At 41.4% G+C, this 20,949-nt stretch overlaps 1 protein-coding gene across 2 annotated transcripts in view; it reads left to right on the forward strand.

Moving 5' to 3' along the window:
* LAMB1 (laminin, beta 1) overlaps positions 1–20,949 on the forward strand; it is a 71,728-nt gene that overhangs the window by 17,282 nt on the left and 33,497 nt on the right. For both annotated transcript variants that reach the window (XM_008567364.1, XM_008567362.1), the window contains exons 8-20: positions 758–960; positions 2,987–3,107; positions 4,815–5,003; positions 5,286–5,465; positions 5,672–5,784; positions 7,749–7,828; positions 15,329–15,464; positions 16,728–16,886; positions 17,786–17,913; positions 18,134–18,257; positions 18,685–18,889; positions 19,524–19,667; positions 19,836–20,067. In XM_008567364.1, the coding sequence (XP_008565586.1) occupies positions 758–960; positions 2,987–3,107; positions 4,815–5,003; positions 5,286–5,465; positions 5,672–5,784; positions 7,749–7,828; positions 15,329–15,464; positions 16,728–16,886; positions 17,786–17,913; positions 18,134–18,257; positions 18,685–18,889; positions 19,524–19,667; positions 19,836–20,067 (2,014 nt within the window). The remainder of the gene's footprint in view (positions 1–757; positions 961–2,986; positions 3,108–4,814; positions 5,004–5,285; positions 5,466–5,671; positions 5,785–7,748; positions 7,829–15,328; positions 15,465–16,727; positions 16,887–17,785; positions 17,914–18,133; positions 18,258–18,684; positions 18,890–19,523; positions 19,668–19,835; positions 20,068–20,949) is intronic.

Here is a 20,949-nt window from a genome sequence, read left to right on the forward strand (position 1 = left end):
TGTGATGCCTAGTTCTAAGCCCCTTTATCCTTACTTCACTGTATTATATTGATAAATGTGGAAATGTTTTATAAAACTAGGACAAAAAAAAGTTATAGATTTAAATGTTTTCCTTTTTTTTGCCAGTGCCCTGTAGATGGAAATATTGCTTAAAAACTTGGTTGAGATATTTTCTCCCTGCCTTGTAGTTAATAGTGTTAAATCTATTTTGGTAACTTGGATTTTATTTAAGTGGTAGAAAATTTCAGATAGTATTTTCCCCTCCAAAAATAGACACAAAAATAACTCCCTAACTATCTTATAATAATAATGAGAATTGGAATGCTTTGATAAAGGCTTCCCCACCTGAATGGAATTTTCTGATTTTGAGACCAACGCTAATTATGGTGGGAACCAGACGGTACTGCAATACCCTAGATACTATGTGCCAGTGGGTTTTTCAGTCATGCAACTGCATTCTTATAATTTCTCCACTTTCACACTTCTTCCTGAAATGTTGGTCTGCAAACAAATCTATCACAAAATAGACATTCCTGTGAAACTGATGAGAAAGTAGTAATCTTTCCATCTTTCAGGGACTGTCACGTTATGTTAAGCTTTACTGTTGTGGTCATCCAGATCATAGCGGGGAGGGGGGTAAACTTTATTTAACCTATTTTCATTTGCCATGCTTTTCTTAAAGAGAAATGATGTACAGCTACAAAAAGAATTCTTGATTATTTGATCAGGTTTTTCATCTTCTTTTTGACCTTCATAGATCTATTAAAAATCACCAACTTGAGAATCAAGTTCGTGAAACTGCATACTTTGGGAGATAACCTTTTGGATTCGAGAATGGAAATCAGAGAAAAGTACTATTACGCAGTTTATGATATGGTGGTTCGAGGAAACTGTTTCTGCTACGGCCATGCCAGCGAATGTGCCCCTGTGGATGGATTCAGTGAAGAAGTCGAAGGAATGGTAAGGAAGCTCTCCTTGTGGCTTTCTCCATTATATGAGTGATTCTCAAATGCAAATTGAAGCTAGTCTTACCTTAAGCCTTTCACATTTTCCAGGGGTTTTACTTTTCCATACTTACTTTTAGCCCTTTGAACCATACTGCTGGTTGATTGTTGATTTTCTCTTTGAAGAGTCTCTTGGACTATGAGAATGTACAGGCTGCTCATTTCATAAACACTGGATTAATTTTTGGAACTTGTTGCTGCAGGCTATTGCTAAATTAGATATTTTACTCAACAAGGATTAAAAGTTGTCTAAATAACAATTGAATCTGCCTTTACATGAGAGAAGATTAAAAACCGCAAGCTTTCAGTCTTTATGTTAGAAGGCATAAATTCATCCCAGCCCAAAGAAACTGGAAATTTTAACCCAGACCCATGGGATATCCTTTTAGGGATCAAGTAGAGTTTCTTTCTATCTTTTCCTTCTAGTTTCATTCCTTTCCAACTTTTATGTCATGTTTGCAAATTATATGTGTTTTGAAATTTGGGATTTGGGTGATTTGCCAAATGGATAGAGAGGGTTAGGATATTCAGCCAGTTTCTAGGAGAATTCTTACAAACTTATAGGATTTTAAAGCCAGCTAGGACTTAGGAGATCACCTAGACTAACTATCCTTGGTAGAAGAGATCAAGCATTAAGTAATTTGCTAGAGGGTCCTAAGTAAAGGGCCCTAAGCAGGTGGGAACTCAAACCCAGATCTCTTGACTCTGCCCCAGGGCTCCTCCCCCTAAGCTGTGGGCTTCCCTTCTTGATGGCAGGTGTGCCTCGCTTACCTGCTGTTGGCCTTTTCAAAGATTGTTGTTCTTGTCAGAGAAGGTGCAGACGTGGGTGTATTCAACCTTTCTGAAATGTATATCTTCCTTTTACTCCAGTTAGAATTTTTATTGCATAAACAAAGTTGGATTTTAACAGAAGAAGGGAGTGTCTCTCTGATCTTATTGCTACATCTTTCAGAGAGTGCTAGGTAGATTATATTCACTTTGCAGTGTAACAGGTCTGCAGTGTAGCTAACATCAGGGCACTATGATGGGTCTCACAATGCTGTACTGTTTATTCAGACACTCCAGTGTCTTGTGGTATGTGCTTTTCAACTGTTTTTCTGTTTATGTAAAACCACCTGGAAAATGAGAGGATTTTAGTCTTCTGCTAACTGTGATCCTGTCAGGATGGCTCCAGCATGGATATGTCTGTCCTGTTCCTGAATTCCATCCTGTAGAAATTAGTGTTAAGGTGAGGTGCCCATGTACCTGCATATTTGGTGGACCTAAATAATCCATTTATCCGTTATATGCCTGCAGGGTCTTAATCATGCCTTCCAGTGACACAACACAAGGTAGTGCATCATGGACCCTTCATGAAGCTAATTAACTTATATCTTTTTGTGACTTTAACATTTCGTTACTTAAAAGGAAAAAAAATGTAAATGTGTTAAATTTTTAAAATTTTCTTTTTGTTGAAAAAAAAATTTTAAGGGTTGTGCCTGAGTAAAAAACAAAATAAAAATTTTTAAAAAGCAAGCAAACAAAATCTTTTTAAAAAAATGGTTATCTGACCTAGTGGTAACACTTGTACTAATGGGAGGTGGAGTGTCTGCATTCAGTTCTGAATTATAACTTTTGTAGATTTCTATAATAATAGATTTTTTAAAAACTCTTAAGAACCTAGTTGTATGTTTTTTTAATTAAAAAAAGTAAACCATAAGTAACTAACTTTGTTCATCTGGGTTCTTTTCATAGATACCCAATAAAATATTTATTGAGCGTCTATTATGTAATAGGAACTATTCAGAGATGGGGTGTACAGCCATCAACCAGACAGAACTCACTGGGGGGGGGGGGGAGAAAATAAAAACTAACAAACCCCTCTCTGTGGGGAGCTTAAAATTAGGATGAAAAGGGGTTCTATAGTTTCAATAGGTTGTGGAGAAAATTTGGCCCTAAGCATATCTCTTACTTTGCTCTTCCCTATTTTGGTGATGTTCAAGGTGCATGGACACTGCATGTGTAGGCACAACACCAAGGGCTTAAACTGTGAACTGTGCATGGATTTCTACCATGACTTACCTTGGAGACCTGCTGAAGGACGAAACAGCAATGCCTGTAAAAGTAAGTCTCAGTCAAAGGGACATTTTGAGTCAATCAGGACTGCAGTATTCGTTTGCTGCTTTGAGGTACTATAACGGTGTACTGTGTTGCAGAGGGAAGAAAAGTTTCTACCCTTTTTCCCAGCTTCACCCTGATACTCCTAGGAGACCAACAATACCCATTCAGTTAAATTAATAATATTTACTGAGCAGCACCAGTGGGTTTGGCATGGATACAGGTACCTTGGCAACTATAGTAGAAGACCGAGATATTGTCCCTGACATTGTGCCTGCTTTTAAGGCAAGACCATGAGAGAAACTGAAAGAAAAATATGGCAGGGTAGATCATTAAGGTGTAAGAGGTATGGAGTTAAGTTTTCAGCCTTATTTCCATGCCAGCCCAGCTGCAGCCTCTGGCACACTTCCATCCCTCCACCCCAGTGGAGTTCTCTGGGCAAAGATGTAGTGAGAAACACCACTAGCCCTGTCCACTCCACACAGTGGTTCTAATATACTGTTCTCCCCTTGAAGGGTGTGCCTGCCTCTGCCTCCACTGAAAAGGATTGTTGTAGAAGTTCAGAAATCAACAAGAATGGTCAAGGCTTTGTCAGTAGGTAGAACCCAACTGGTCCTTGGTGAATACTTAAGGTTGCTTAGGTAAAGAGGAGAGAGAGAGAGAGAGAGGGAGGGAGGGGGAGGGAGGGGTGGGAAGGCATTGAGATCAGTAGAACAACATGAAGCTCTAGGCTGCAAGGACATTCTTGTGACTACCACATAGTCTACTTGAAATGATTCCAAGGTTTAATGCAACCAGTGTATTGAAAGCAATACTCTGCTAGACACTGAGGATACATCAGTGGATGAGATGCAGTCACTCTCTGCAGGTTGTTCTGTTGCAGGGAGAGGCAGACAGGTGGGAAGGCTGGAGTGTAGAGCCCCATGAGGCCCAGGCTGAGTTAAGCTTCATTGTGAGAAGACAAGAGGAATTGATATGTGCTGTTGAGCACAAGAGTGACATGGTTAAAGCTGGGTTGGACCAACATGACTGCTGAAAGAACTAGAGGAGGGAAAGACTATGCCAGACAAAGCTGGCTGGATGGCTGCTAATCAGAGCTTCTTACTAAAGAGCCTGGCCTGGGGTGGAGGTGGGAATGGGGAGGAAGGGAACCAGTGCTTCCCACCATGTCTGTCAGAGCAGGAAGCCCACGGTCTTTCCTAGGAACGTGTCACCGAGAATGTCTTTTGGAGTAATGTACTTCCATCAGTTCCACACTGAGCAGCACCCAGAGGCATCCTGCATGGAATGACAGCCTTCCTCCTGATTATGTGCTGCAAAGGGGACTTTCCCCAAGGGTGTTCCTTTTTTTTTTGGCGGCTGGCGAATACGGGGATTCAAACCCTTGATTTTGGTGTTACAACACTGCACTCTAACCAACATAGCTAACTGCCCAGGCTGTTTTCCATTTTTAATAGCTCATTCTCATCCAAAGAGGGCAGATAACTCTTTATTTCAAAAAGTTCACATTTTTAAGGTTTCTAACCTGACTTAGGACTTAAGCCAATGTCATCAGTAGATGTGTCCTTTTACACCAGGAGTGCCTTCGTGTTGATTGCTGTCTTTCCTAAACTCAGTCCCTAGTTTCCTAAGTGACTTTCCTTCCCGCCAACCCCATCCTCCATTGGTCAATAGACTTAAAAAATTCCTCTTGACATTGGTCTTGTCACACAGAGTGTAACTGCAATGAACACTCCAGCTCATGCCACTTTGACATGGCAGTTTACTTGGCCACCGGGAATGTCAGCGGAGGAGTGTGTGACGACTGTCAACACAACACGATGGGCCGCAACTGTGAGCAGTGCAAACCGTTTTACTACCAGCACCCGGAGAGGGACATCCGAGATCCTAATCTCTGTGAACGTATGTTGGGAAATGTCACCGTGTGGGACCTCCTCCAGGCTACCTTGCACATTAAATAGTCTATAGTAAACATCTTTCTGTCAGAGCTCAAAGTTTGAACAGCAGACCCAGTGTTGTTATTTACGTGCTATCTAGGATGCTGGGAGAGGAACTTACTTGGTAGTTGAGCCTTGTTGAGTCTACTTTTGTGAGATTTGGAGGGATAAAGAGAACATATGTACTTATACAAGTATACATTGTGTTTCCTGGTATTTTTAACATGGGGTTTTTTATTCTTCTTAGAATGTACATGTGACCCAGCTGGTTCTCAGAATGGGGGAATTTGTGACAGTTACACTGATTTTTCTGCTGGTCTCATTGCTGGTCAGTGTCGGTGTAAATTATATGTGGAAGGAGAACGTTGTGATATTTGCAAAGAAGGCTTCTATGACTTAAGTGCTGAAGATCCATTTGGTTGTAAATGTAAGTTCATCTGCTAAAAAGTTTGGGTGGTGTGTGTGTGTGTGTGTGTGTGTGTGTGTGTGTGTGTGTGTGTGTGTGTACGTGTACACACAATATATACCCCCCCACACACAGACACACACACTTACTTTGCAATTCTAAAGCCAAACTACTACTTTGAACTCACTTGGTTTGTGTTTCTTTACTTCATTTTGTCTTTAACAAAGCTTGTGCTTGCAATCCTCTGGGAACGATTCCCGGTGGGAATCCTTGTGACTCTGAGACTGGTTACTGCTACTGTAAGCGTCTGGTGACAGGACAGCATTGTGACCGGTGTCTGGTAGGTAAATCCTAATTATATGGGATGGGTCGTTTGTGCATATGACATGTTTTTTAGTAGAGAAGGGTTTTTGCCATTGTGGATTCTATTGGTAAATGTTAAAAGATACAAGTAGACAATTCACAGAATAGGAATTACTAATGAATAATTTGACAAGGTAGTCACCATCACTCTTAGAATCGTAAAATAAAATATGAAACACCACTTTTGCAGACAAAATTATCAGCTTTCTGAAAACAGGAATGCTTATTGTTAGTGAGGACATAATGAGATGCTGGTACTTGTTTGCTGCTGATGGAAATACAACTGGTTCATGCTTTGTGAAAAGCATTTTGGAGATAAGTATCAGTAGCCTGTAGAAATGTGCATACCCTTTGACCCAGCAATCCCACTTCTGGGAATCTGTCCTAATGAAATAATCAGAAAATTGGACAGCTGTATTCAGTAGAAGACTCATTGCATCTTTTATTTATTTGTTTGTTTATTTATTTTTATGGCAATGAATTTAGTAAAGAATGACATTTAAAGGTTTATAAATAAACTTTACATGCTTGACTTAACAGACTGAAACATTTTTCAAGTCCTTAATTATGAGAACAGCAGCAAACTTTAAGACAATTCAAAGTCAGCATTTAAGAATCTGCTGTGTTGTTATGAATAAACACAAGACAACTATATCAGTGAGGCCTAAGAAAATCTCAGCCACTGTGCAGTCTGAGCCAGCGTGCAGTGGGTTTATGTTTCCCTTGCAAATGTGTGCCGTTGTGCTGGGTGTGAACTGGACCTTCACATAAACTGCCTGGAAGGGTAATGGGGTTACGATTGCATCTTCTGTTAATCATAGCAAGCGACTTTGAAGCAACAGTGGGAAAATAGTTAAGTAGATTTGGGGACTTTGATATTTGGTTGCCATTGAAAATAATAATAACATGAGGAAATGCTTAAGCTGTTAACTAAAAAAGAACCACAGGATGTGAATAGTATCTTGATTACATAGGGGAAAAAAAACATCAAGGAAAACAAAATCTGGGAGGAAATACACCAAAATTCACTGTAATGATTCTGAGTGGAGTTATTATAAGGGTTTTTTTTTTTTTTTGACCGGTAAGGGGATCACAACCCTCGGCACAGTGTGCTCTGCACCACGCTCAGCCAGCGAGCGCACCGGCCATCCCTATATAGGATCTGAACCCGTGGCCTCAGCGCTACCAGCACTGCACTCTCCCAAGTGAGCCACAGGGCTGGCCCTGTAAGGGTAGTTTTTAAAAAATTTTATAACGTACTTGTACTGCTTTTATAATTTGGGAGGAATTCACTGGCCCCACATTATGTTTATGACCACTAAATGTATATTTTTAAATTTCTAGAAGTCTGATTTAAATTGGTGAACTTGGTTTTATCCCCTCATTTTTGAGGTGCAAAGAGATCTTTCCCACGTAAATACTGTGCCATTTCTTTTTATTTCCATCTCTAACGCTCCCAACACTCGGTGATCTCCTCACCTCTCAGTTGTGAGAATAGTCCTAGCTTTATGCTGTGTTCCCACGTAGATAAATCCTCAAAGGCTTTCCTTATGGGATTATGACTGACCGAACTGGGAGAAAATTTAAAGGCCTGCCAAATATTTGCTATAATACCATTACCGCCAGAGTCATTCTAATGAAGAAAATTGGTAGCTTTACTGCTTGTTGATATTAATTGTTGGATGAAAGTTATTTGCAGGACAAAGAAACTAGTCTGTGATCTGGTGTTATCATGTGGTTATGTATAACCCTCTGGCTCCAGTGATCCACAGCTTGGGTTTCTTTATTTCCGAACACTCCTTCCTTTTGTTGGCTTTCTGCTTTCACGGTGAAAATGAACGTTTGGTAGAACAACTAAAACACGCTGTAACTTGTTCCTTGCTGGGTCTATTGTGTAATTATAGGAACCCACCTTTAGATATTTAATCTTTTGTTCTGCAGCCAGAGCATTGGGGATTAAGCAACGATTTGGATGGATGTCGACCTTGTGACTGTGACCTTGGGGGAGCATTAAACAATAGGTAAGTGGAGGTCACTGTGCCCTTATACTCCGTCACCAAGGAAAGTCATGGCTTCTAGGAAAAATACGATGTTCTGTTGTCTCTTAAGATACTCAAAACATGTTCATCTTTGGTTAGGATGCCTGATAATCACTTCTACCTGAGGTCGCGATGTTTTCAAAGATTTTTTTCATTCCAAGAGTTAAGTTTGAAACATTCTAGTAGAGACTAGAAGGTTTATGTTTATGTTTCTTAGTTTTTAATAGTATTGTTACTTGTTTTTGTACTTTTATTTTTCAGTATTTTTTAAAATATGGAAACCATGTGTGCCCATAGTTTTAAAAAAATTCAAACAGTTTAGACAGGTATAAAATGAAAAGTAAAAGTGTTTTGTCCAATCTTAGTTTCCTGTGTATCTTTCTAGAATTTAGTAATAGTGTTCGATATACCTGTTGAAAATGAGCATTTCTTCTCATTTCTTTTTAAATAACATGTTAGGTGTTTTTGTTTCTTTTTTTTTTTTTTAAACAAGTACAAAGGAAAAACAGATAGCCCATGATTTTCTACTACCTTTACTGGCTTTTTAAAAAAAATCAAAGTAATGTTTGTATTATATCTTGAAACTTGCTTTTATTCACCTAGAGAACTTTTTTCATATCAGTATCTATTCATCTACCTCTTTCTTTTTAATAGCTTTTTGGTATTCTGTCATGTGAAAGTACCACGATTTATTTGATTATTTCCTTCTTTTTTGCTTTTTAAAGATGTTGCAGTGAATATCCTTGCAGATAGATCTTGATGCATGTTTGTAGATATCTCTGTAGACTAGGTTCTCAATAATAGAACTGCTAAGTCAAAGTACATGCACATTTTTTATTTTAATAGAAAATGTCAGATTGGCATGTAGATTGTGCCACTTTATTTTCCTACGAAGCGGTTACAAAAGTACCTTTTCCCCATCCCCACTAGCAGTTGGTATTATCAAACATTTTAATTTTTGCCAATCTAAAAGATGGAAAATGGATGCACTTTGGCATGCATAGAGAATCTTTTCAAATTTCCCTTTTTCTTTGTAACTTCTAAGTCCATTAATGAAAGTTACATAAAATAATTTTTAGTTGCTTAAATATGCCAATATTCCTTAAATAGTTAAAGCTTGAAGGTCTACCAAAAATTATCATAATACGCATTTGGCAAGATGTTAAATTTGTGGGAGTTTAACCACCTTTGAGTCAAAGAATTTTGGTCTCTGTTATTGGATCAGAGTCAGAACATCTGGTAAACATAGTGTAAGTGACTGCTGAGAGAATTGACAGATGTTTCCTTGTGGCCCTGAATCTTCCCTGAAAGAAGACGCTGAATTCATTGAGCAAGCTTCATGTACTCAAAAATTGACTTTCTTACTAGATTATTTCCCAACACCATAGTAGTCTCCTGGGAAGGAATGAGATTTTAAGCAGCAAGAACATGTTCTGTTTGGCCTCTTTGTCTGGGTTCTGTTCCAGATCATGCAGTAGATTCAGTACAGCATGTAGCCTGTGACACTCCAGCGTGAATTTCTGTTCTTAGAAAACCTCCAGAGGGGAGAAAGCTAGGATAACTTCATAAAAGCAGGGAAGAAAGAGAAACTGCTGTCTGCTTATGGAATCACTTTTCTGACTTTCCTTTGTGACTCCCAGAACACACGTTGAGTCCTTTAATAATTGATTCCTCAATTCAAAGCTGTCATCACTCCCAGAGTCCTTCTTGATTAAATGAAGGTAGCATACATAATTCTCTGACTTATGTTACAAATTCAGGAATGTCCTATGTTCCTTTACTCTGGTGATTTCTGTTTCTTACACTCCCTTCCTCTTTTTCTCTCTGTTCCATGTACACTTCCTGCCTCTCCACCCACACACAACCCCTGGCCTGTCTTCTAATCTCTTCTGCAAAATTTATAAACACCAGAATGTGTTCATCAAGAGAGTTTGTAAAGCAAAAATTTTTAAAGATTTTGTAGCAGGTAATCATCTGATCTTTCCTGCATGACTGATGAGATGCCCTGTCTTTGGGAATCATTGGCTAGGGAAAAAAAGAATCTTTAATGATGCCTTCTAGTCCTGCAACTCTACGGTGTTTTATAGTAATACTTTTCAAAGTTGTTTTCCCTCAAGAGGAATTTCTCTAGGAGTCCATTGGGCTGGGTCTCCTGAAGCACTGACTCTACTAGGAGAACGCTTGGTGTATAGACGGCACTCAGGAAATATTTGCTGGGTGATTGATTTGTTGCAAGTGCTCATAAATATCTTTTACCTGATAGTATTCTCCTTGGGCCCACTGAGTAAATGTTGACTGAGTAAAAGAATTTGAGAAACAAAAAATTTTTAAGATGTTAAAAGCTGAATATGCACTCCTTAGGAGGGGCAATCTGTAAATGTGATCCCAGACACTCTTTAGTTACTTTGACCAAGGACAGAATTAAGTGTAAAAATCACTTGAAGTGGAAAAAGCTTGAAATGTTTTGTATAATGAGCTGAGTGGGTTTTTGGTAGTACAACAAAAGCTTAGTAATCCGTGTTTATTATGTTGACAGCTAATCTGAACTTTTGAATATCTAAAGAAGTAAGACCTAATTAATTTAATGAATGTAACTGAAGCCAAGTTAACAAGGTTTTGCCTAATAGGTTATCTGCTTTAATGTACAAATAAGAATTTGTGGCAGTGGTTACTAGGTAAATGGTACTTGTAAATGTTTAAAACCATTGAAAAATATAAACATCTTAACAGCATCCTTCAAAGTTATTTCATCAATTAAATTTTGGGCTTTCATATCTGGCTTGAAGCCCAGCACTCCCACCCCCTCTTGATGTTTCAACAACACATTACTTCTGCATCTCTTTTAGCACTTGCTGTATTCTGCCTTGTATGACAGTTGTTTGTATTAAAAAGGTCTCTCTGGACAGGGATTGTGTCTTATTTGTTTTTGTATCTCCCTTGACATCCAGCCCAGTGAGCCTTGTAGGTGCTCAATAAATGAAGCACTGAAGTTTATTAGACTTTGAAACTAGAGAGCAGAAGTTAATTTTCATTAGCATATTGAATGCTTATGGTGTATCTGATCGTGGGAGGAAGTGAATGGTGCTGATTACTAACCAATGTGGAATCAACTCTTATTTGTAATCAGAATTATGGAGGAGATGTCGGTGTTGAACAGAGTGGTCGGTTATTGTGAATAATGCCTTTTATCCTTTAATGTTTTTTTCTGCCTAATTCCTCAGAAACAGAAAAGTTGAACCTCTAAAGTATTTTCCCTGCTCATCACTATTTAAATGAAATAGAATTTTTCTTCCAATATAAATTTTAAACATTGCAAATTTCTATATTTATGAGAAACCTGTGTTTTTAAGAAATAATCTTGGCCTTTACCCATTGAGAAAACATAGGGCCTGTATTCATTTTCTATTGCTGCCATAACAAATTACCATAATTTAGTGGCTTGAAACAACATAAATTTATTATTTTACAGTTCTGGATGTCAGACTTTAGTGTCTCTGGACTAAATTAAGATATTGGTAGGGCTGTGTTGCTTTCTGAAGGCTTTGGCAGAGAATCTGTTTCCAGCTCGTCTGGGTTGTTGGCAGGATTCAGTTCCTTGTGCTTGTGGGATGATGTGCCCATTTTCTTGCTGACTGTCATCTAAGGGCCGTTTCTGGCCTCTAGAGGCCGCGCACGTTCCTTGAGACATGGACCCTCCCTCTTCAAAGCCAGCAAGGGTAGGTCAAAGTCTCTCATGTCACAGCTCTCTGGTTCACTTCTCTGCTTGCCTCTCCCACTTTTAAGAACTCACGTGGTTAGATTGGACTCACCTGGATAATGTAGGCTAATCTCCCCATCTCAAGGCCCTTAACCTTAAACACATCTGCAAAGTCCCTATGTATCCACATATCCACACATTCCATGGATAAGGACATGGACATCTTCAGGGGTGTTATTCTGCCTACCACAGGACCACATTTATTTTGTTATATGTCATTATTCTACCTTACTGATTCACTGAATTGGATCTGTATCTAGATTACAGAGAAATTTGTGGAGGGAACATAAGAAATTGTGAAGTGTACCTTTTCTATTAGGTGTGATTTTTACTTGAACACAGAAAAGAGTAATTACATGTAATAAATCTTTTATCTCACTGTGGCGGAGGTGGGACTTGAGCTTGATCTGTGAAAGCTGAGTGAGATTTGAAAGGCGTGGCCGGTAGTCAGTGGAGGGACAGGACGGGTAGAGGTGCGGAGACGGGAACGGATGTGGCGTGGTCAAGATCTGGTCTGATCTTGCCCATCTCTGCTCACGTTCCTTCAACCCCCTTTTTGCTCCTGTCATTCCTGTCCTCTCTGCCCATCAAAATCCTCTCCAAGCTTCAGGGCCACCTGTTTTAGGAAGCCTCCCTCAGTCTCCTCAACAGAGCTGTGATTTCCTCTGTGCCATAGCATAACGTGCCAGGACACACAGCTTCCAGGGCAGTATTTGCTCAGTAAACATTTGTTCAAGAGTGTGAGGAGCGTGGCTCATCTGAACGCAGAGGATGGCAGGCGCCAGAAAGAGTGGAGTTGCTTTCAGAGGATGAGTCGTGGAGGCTGCAGGAAGCCAGCAGAGGCACCGTGACTTGGTGTAGTAAGATGAGAAGAAACAGTCGTGGGTTTGTGAAATGAAACCACTGTCGTGGGAAGGCTGGTTGGGCTGTGGTAGGCAGGACTGACTGGGCAGGGGAGGGAGAAGAGTTTGAGAGGACAGTGCAGGAAGTTGCTAGAGTAACAGGTATGGGATGGTGGCATCCTGGACTAGGATAGCGGCAGTGACAATGAGAGGAAGCAGCTAAGTCGAGAAACTTTCTGAAGTAAGACTTAAAATGTTGGGATCAAGGAAAGAGAAGGTTATATCTCACCTACACCATGAGAAGAATTTTCAGTCTGCTGGCAGAGCTCAAGCTGAGGGCAAGAAGTCAGCGTGAGAAGTGACAAGCAGTTTAGGACAAGATGAATCGGAAACGACAGTTGGGCAAGTGATGGAAACATTGTCCCACTGGTAGCTGGAAATACAGAACCAGAGTGGAGCTGAATAATGAGCACTGAGAGCTGGGGGCGAGCCAGCTGCAGAGGGGCAGGTGGAGCCCCAGGAGTGAGCGCACCGAGGGGTCAGTGGCGAGTCCGGGCCATGCCCGTCGGCGAGGACAGTTCAAGTCTGTGGGCTCAAAGACTTGTGATTGGCAGGGCTGAGGTGAGAGGAACTCCTTGCATATGATCGGGTTCTCAGGGAGTTGTTCCTCATTTGGAATCGTGCTGCAGGGAAAAGGCAGCATCAGGAGTCTACCCAGTGTTTCTATCCTCACCTTTACTTGCTGTTCTCTGATGGCATGTGAAGCACCTGGTTTTCTCCTTCACTGGGCATTTGTTCTCTTAGTAAACGTCTACTGGGGAGGCAAGAAGGATTTTTTTTTTTTTTTTTTTTTTTTTTTTTGGTCCATATGAAGTAATTTTTGGTGCCCAAATTTCTGAAAATGGCTTTTGTTGGTGGACTGTGCCAAAAGAGGGCTAGGTCCTAATTGGAACGAGCTTTCCTCTCCTGGGAATTGGCTCCAGGATGTTAAGAATTCATATTCCTGTAGGATAACAACATGATGTACAGGAAGAGGACTTAAGCTGAACTGCCAGGGCTGTTTGGGACATGTTAATAAACCTCTGAGTGTTGTCTTCCTGTGAAATGCAACTTGTCTTAGGTACTTGGTTTATGATGAACTTTGGGATGAGGGAAAAAGAATTTTGAGAATGGTTTTAAAGTAATAGTTCCAAACCATAGCTTGGTGTTTAATAAAGTAAAAATGGATGCACGTAATTTGGGTTTTACCTTGTGTACAAAATCATGATACTAAGAAAAAAGACAAAGAGAAACATAGCCTGAGAACAAAATGAATGCATTATAGTTTATCCAGAGGTCTTTATTACCTTAAACAGTAATGGCTAATTTTAAGAAAAGAGCTTATTATTTATATTAAATCTATTTTTATTTTTTCCATTTTTTGTTCTTAAGGCATATCCTTCATGCATTTATTTGTTCAACCAGTGTTGACTGAGTGTCCCCAGTGGGCAGAGCGCTAGGCTCAGGGTGGGGAGGGGCGGCTGTGGTGGATGAGGCACAGTCCAGGCCCTCAAGGAGATTACAGTCTAGTAGGGCTTAGGTCGGTCTGTCAATAATCTTGCTACAAGGAAGAAAGCAATAAATGTCTTTAAGAACAATGCAGATGAGGAACAGTTGAGGCCTCAGAAAGTGCCTCTTGCGGATGGTAGAGGGAGGGAACCAAACAAGACTTTGAGCTAGGCTTTGAAAACAACAGGGCTGGAAGTTGAGATAGGCTTTGAAAACGAAGTAGCATTTGAAGACTCAGTGCCTCAACTTTAATGACCTAGTATATGACAAGCTTTGTCGTAATGTTGTGAATACAAGAGTGAAAGAGACCACATTTCTCCCTTAAGGAAGGAAGTGGTGGCATGAAGGAGAATGTGGTTCATTTTATGGGATGGGGGTGGTGGTCAGGAAATGCCACCACAGCAGGGGTCATGTGTGGGCTCAATCTTGAAAGAAGAACGGTGAATCTTTGCCAGGGGAGAAGGGCCGCAGGAACAACATAAGCAAAGGCAAAGAGTCAAGAATCACGAGTGCGTTTGAAAAACTGCAAGCAGTTCAGTATGGTTGGAGAGGTCCAGGGAGACGGGCAGGAGAGGTGGAGAAGGGCCAGGTGTGGAAGGCCAGGTGCACCTCCCTGAGGCCATTTTGCCAGGAAGCGACATGGTTGATGCATCTTAGAAAGGTCACTTGGGCAGCTGTGTGGAGGGTCACAGTTTGGGTCAGGAAGTTCCACGTCTGGCAGCAAGGATCCCAGTTAGAAGACTGTTACTGCTTGTCCTGTGAGAGAGGGGGGGAGAGAGGCACAAGGAGCAAAGAGGTGAAAGCGATTGCAGTCAGATGTAAAACACCATAGCAAGAAAGTTCATGATGTCTACGGAAAACCTCCACACAGTGGGGGTGGAGCATAAGAGAAGAGAGGGCAGGAGAGGTAACACTAAAAAGAGCAAGTCACGGGGAGGTTCAGTGTCATTCTTAGGAGTCTGGGATTCATTCACAGGCACCATTTCCTCCACATGTTTATCTTCTGAAGGAAATATGGAAATTCTCCATAAATATCTCGCCCCATTTAATGTTTAACAGCCAACGTAGACCTGCTTCCAGTGAGTTAATTTATGTACAGTCATGCACTGCATGAGGCTCTTTCGGTCAACGGTGGGCTGCATGTACAGCAGTGGCTGTGCTATGTAGCCTGGGCGTGTAGCAGATTACACCATTTAGGTTTGTGTAAGTGCACTCTGCGATGTTCATGTGATGACACAATCGCCTAACGCCGCATTTCTCAGAGCACATCCCCATCGTTAAGTGACACATGACTAGACGGTGACGGCTGCTGACCTGGCACCTCTTCCCCTGCAGTTGCTCTGCAGAGTCAGGCCAGTGCTCGTGTCGGCCTCACATGATCGGACGTCAGTGCAATGAAGTGGAGTCTGGTTACTACTTCACCACCCTGGATCACTACATCTATGAAGCAGAAGAAGCCAATTTGGGGCCTGTAAGTAGGGGATGCTTGGCAGGTTGGTAAAGCAGCATTTTGGGGGTAGTAATGGTATATACATACTTTGTAAAGAGGCCATTTTAGAAGTGTTTTTGTAGCTTTGGTCAGTGAGCACAAAATAAGGATCAGAATCATGCCTTCTTGAGAACAGTCATATTTAAAGCTGAGAAAATCTATAACTCACTAATAGACTTTGGAGCATTCACTAGTAAGGTTTGTAGTTTAAGAGATTGGTCTCTAAGAGAAAAAGTTTTCTTCCATTCTTCTCTCTACTTGTGCTCTTGTTAGTTCTTGTTCATCTAACTTCATAAATACTCAGGCTTGTTTCACTAATTATCCTAAAATTTAGTGACTTAAAAATGTATGTCTGGCACTTTAGCTAGGATGGCCGAAGCAGCTAGAGGCAGGCTGGGCATTTCTCTCCGTGTGACCTCTTCGAGCAGCTCTCTTGAGCTTCCTCACAGCATGGTGGAGTTGGGATAGCGAGATTTCTTACATGACTTCTGGCTTCCAAGAAGGAGGAAACAGAAGCTGCCAGGTTTCTTAAAGCTTGGGCTCAGAAGTCCCAGAATATTATTTCCTCAAATTCTGTTGATCATAAGTCACAAGGACAGCCAAGATCCACAGGGGGAAAACGTAGGTTGTACCTCTTGATGAGTAAAACCACACACAGATCCATGCAGGGAATGAAGGAACTGATAGCAGCTGTCTTTGGAGGCGACCAGCCATAGGTATCACATAATAATCTTATGAATAATTAATCAGAATTAGCTCATCAGTAGTGAACATTCGTTATCATGTCAAGTTTCTCCACTTGTACTTGGAGTCTGAAACTAATGCCAATGAGAGAACCAGACAGAAATAAATACACTAAATGTTTATGATTTATTAAATACAGTAACCTTGTAGAACATCTGGGAATTGCCTCATCACTCTTAGGCTGGCTTATGACAGCCCTTGGGTTGTCCTGTTTTCTTCCGTTAATGCTTATTCCCCCAGTTATATCATATAAGGTATATTCCAAGCCTTTGAGTCCCATCTTCAATGCCCCGACTACCCCAACCACAAAACTAAAAAGAAACCAATTTCCTGTTTATATATCAAAACTTTATACAATCTACTGGGGAAAATGTGACTATAAAAAATAGATGTGAGATAGCCACAGTTTTGGGTCTTTGGTTGACTCTGGATTTCTTTGACTGTTCAATGTGATTGAATGCCATTTCAAATCAAGTGTAAGTGCTGTTGCCTTGTCCTTAGGGGGTCAGCATAGTGGAGCGACAGTACATCCAGGACCGGATTCCCTCCTGGACGGGAGCCGGGTTTGTCCGAGTGCCCGAAGGGGCTTATTTGGAGTTTTTCATTGACAACATACCATATTCAATGGAGTACGACATTCTAATTCGCTATGAGCCACAGGTAAAGAAACCCCTCACTGGACTGTTGGGGAAGGGAGGGGAATATTGGTGGAAAAATAGTACTTCTGATGGGTACTGTATGTTTTTGTGAAATTTAGAGGTTTCATCGAAACAGATCAGCCTATGACTTTCTAACGTCCGTAGAAGTTAAAATGTACATTCTTCTTGAATCTGTTTCTCAAACGTGTGATGATCTCGTGTTAGGCACTTAACCTTGCTGAGGATCGAGGTGGTGATGAGAATGTTTCAAAGCCTCTCCTCTGCCGGCCTGGCTGCCCAGTGACAGACACATACCACTAAGTGCAGTGAGAGGCCGAAGGTGACAGTGTCACAGCAGAAATAGATGTGGAGCTAGAAGATGGAGAGCTGAGCTAGGGCCTACCAGAGTGTTTCACAAAGAAGCAGACCTAGGCTTTAAAGCGTGGAAGGAATTTTGATAAACTGACACAAAAGGAGATGAGGAATAGTGTGAACAGAGAAGAGGGGTGTTTTGGAAGGTTTTTTTGAGAATTATTCCACATAGCTAGATAAGAGATATGGTTGGAAATGTTGTTAGTGAAAATGTGAGGATCCAGTAAAGGAGTTTGGACTATATTCATAGGATGCTATGAAAGGATTTTGAGCAGAGGATTGTCATTATCTGAGCTGCTCAAAAGTGGACAGAGAGGGACATTGGGCAGAGGCAGGCAGGAGAATAGCTGGGAGGTATCTCAGTGTCCAGGGGACAAGGGATGAGGGCTGGGACTGGGACACTAGCGGAGGAAACAGTAAAGAGGAAAGGAAAAGCAGCTGTGTGTTTCCCATTTGAACTTGGCACGTGATCAATTTGGAGAGGTCTTTGTAAACAAACAGGTGACAGTGGGTAATGCAGATGGACCTTTTGACTGTTTATTATTCCAGCTACCTGACCACTGGGAAAAAGCCGTCGTCATGGTGCAGCGACCTGGAAAGATTCCAACCAGCAGCCGATGTGGTAATACTGTTCCCGATGATGACAACCAGGTGGTGTCCTTATCACCAGGCTCTAGGTCAGTGTGGCAGTGGTTTGCAGCTCAGCAGAACTAATAGGCGAATTCATTTTTTTCTAGTATCTCAAGAGTTGTTGAGTTACCATATCAAAGCCAGACATTGACTATTGACTTTCTTCCTTTGGAATTATCTCTATAGAGTTTTATTTTTAATTTTTAATTTTCCGGATGCTTAAAGATTGACTTTTTGTTGTTGTTTTTGTCTTTTGTTTGGGGGCAGGTATGTCGTACTTCCTCGCCCGGTGTGCTTTGAGAAGGGCATGAACTACACGGTGAGGTTAGAGCTGCCCCAGTACACCTCCTCTGATAGTGACGTGGAGAACCCCTACACGCTCATTGACTCGGTAAGGGTGAGATCACTTCCGACACGTGCAGGAAAGACTGGGCAGAAAGTGGCTACCTGCTTCCCCAGAGTGTTGTGCTGAGGGGTCCCAGTGCCAAGCTGTTAAGCAGAATCATCCTCTCTTGCCTCTGAGGTTACTTTGCTTGTAAAACTCCACCTTATGAAAAGGATTTTTTCAAGCTGCTTCCTTCTGAACATACGAAGTGCCTTAAAAAGTCGCATTTCAGAAATCATTAAGCTATGTAGTGTATATCTAAACTTTTTTCCTGGCAAAAGTATGGATGGGAAGGTATTCGCTTTATTTAATGAGTCTAATTCTTTCTGTTCAAGAATCAAAGAAGCCTTTGGGAGTTTTATGTGTTCACTTGCTTTAACTGATGACATGGGCACCACCACAAGGACGTTTTGCTGGTTCTGTCTCTCTGCAGCTCGTTCTCATGCCGTACTGTAAGTCACTGGACATCTTCACCGTGGGAGGCTCAGGAGATGGGGTGGTCACCAACAGTGCCTGGGAAACCTTTCAGAGATACCGATGTCTGGAGAACAGCAGAAGTGTTGTGAAAACGCCAATGACAGATGTTTGCAGAAATATAATCTTTAGCATTTCTGCTCTGTTACACCAGACAGGCCTGGGTAGGTATTGCCTAGCAGCTGCGGCGGCTCGTCTTTCTTGAGAGCCAAGAGTACGCTTGGCACACAAGGAGCAGTGGAGTACATGCCCGGTAGTTCTGTGTGAGCCAAAAGGAAATAATGTCTCTACTACAGTTTGTCTTTATTTTTTAAATAATATTTTAGTGATAAGGCAGCACTGAAGATGGAATCGATTTTCAAGAAATAAATGAGTAGCAGGTGACTAGAGAAAAATTCCATGGGGATATAGAATTTCCATAGGCAGGGTGGGGAGATGGAATCAGAGGAGCAGCAAATAACTGAAATTTATGTTTTTCTTTTTGAAAGGTTAGACCAACCCCCAAAGGTCACTGGGCTTTGGTCTAATGTCCTGTGATATTTGAGCTTTGAAGGCAAAGGGAGAAAACCTAATGACCTCCTGCCTAGAAAAACTGCTTTGATCTGCCAACTCTGCCTCCTCCTCCTTCCCTCCCACTCATCATAGGGATGGTATTGTTTTAAGCCAGAATTCTGAATAAGCCAGAGTAGTAAAGGAGAAAGGATCAGAGAGATCCTGAGGAAAGGAAACGAACCATTTCAGAGACAGGTGTGATATGCTGCTCTGTGTCACAGGTTCTGGCCTCTCTTTACCCTGCAGCTTGTGAATGTGACCCTCAGGGTTCATTGAGTTCTGTGTGTGACCCCAACGGAGGCCAGTGCCAGTGCCGGCCGAATGTGATTGGAAGAACCTGCAACAGGTGTGCACCTGGAACCTTCGGCTTTGGCCCCGGTGGATGCAAACGTAGGTTCATCAGAAGCACTGGCGTGTGTTCATTCAGATTAACAGAGATAGTGGTGGGGTTCTGTAGCCTGTGAGCATTCTGAACTGGGGGCAATGGGGCTTATAAAAGGGGTGTGTTTCCATCTAATGACTTTCTCAAGGTGGTTCCTTGGTTGCCTATTTCTTCAGCTTGTGAGTGCAATCTGCAAGGAGCTGTCAATGCCTTCTGCGATCCTATCACTGGCCAGTGTCACTGTTTCCAGGGGGTGTATGCTCGGCAGTGCGACCGGTGTTTACCTGGGTACTGGGGCTTTCCGAGTTGCCAGCCCTGCCAGTGCAATGGCCATGCTGATGACTGTGACTCAGTGACAGGGGAGTGCTTGAGCTGCCAGGACTATACCACAGGTCACAACTGTGAAAGGTACGTGGATGCTACCTCTTGAAAGTAAAGAGAATGAGCAAACGGCATCTTGGTCCCAGCCTCCAGATGGCTCGTTCATTTCTGTCCACCTCATTAATTTCTAGGAACTTGTTCATTTATCTGGTACATATTTAGTTTACACCTTCTGTGGGCCAGGCACTGTAACAGTACTGGAGATACAGCAAAGAACAAGACTAACATGAATCTGTCCTCTTGGAGAGCCATACTAAATTTTCCATTGTTCTGTATAGAAATCATATCTCTGTCTTAGGAGATTCTGGCCTAGGATGAGAGTTGTGAAATATTAATGCCTATTTTAGGTCAAAGGAGAAACCAAATCAAAATTGGATTAGTCATTTTGAGTAGCTTTGTTTTTCAAAATACTTTATGCAACTAGAGTCTCCAGGAGACTATATAAAATACGCATAAGTAGATCTGTTCTCTGATTAGCAAATGCCAATGGAATAATTATATTGGATGCAAAGCACTGCACTAGGTGTATAGTAAGAACAGGACACAGTGTGTGCCTCCAGTAACGTTAATAGTCTAGCTTAGTAGAATAAAAATAGTCCATATGAAAAAATTACGTGATGACTTATACTTTTATTACTAATTAAGGAGTGCAGACATACTGTTAGAACTTGCTTTTGGGGGAGTTAATAGTCTGCTTTTCTATGCCAATAAATTTTCTCTCTTCCAATATCTATGGGATTTTTGTTTTAAAAAGCCACTTCTGAAACATTTGAGTGAGCACTTTAGTAAGTGCCAAAGTTGCTCATCAGATGAAAGAGAAATTGTTAGTGAAAACTAAATGTGTGCTTAACTCAGGCAGGAAAGTGTTCGTGTAAGCAAACGCATGCTCTTGGCTCAGTGCTAGAGTGG

Source organism: Galeopterus variegatus, unplaced genomic scaffold, assembly GCF_000696425.1.
Source record: "Galeopterus variegatus unplaced genomic scaffold, G_variegatus-3.0.2 Scaffold313, whole genome shotgun sequence".
Taxonomy (NCBI): Eukaryota; Metazoa; Chordata; class Mammalia; order Dermoptera; family Cynocephalidae; genus Galeopterus; species Galeopterus variegatus.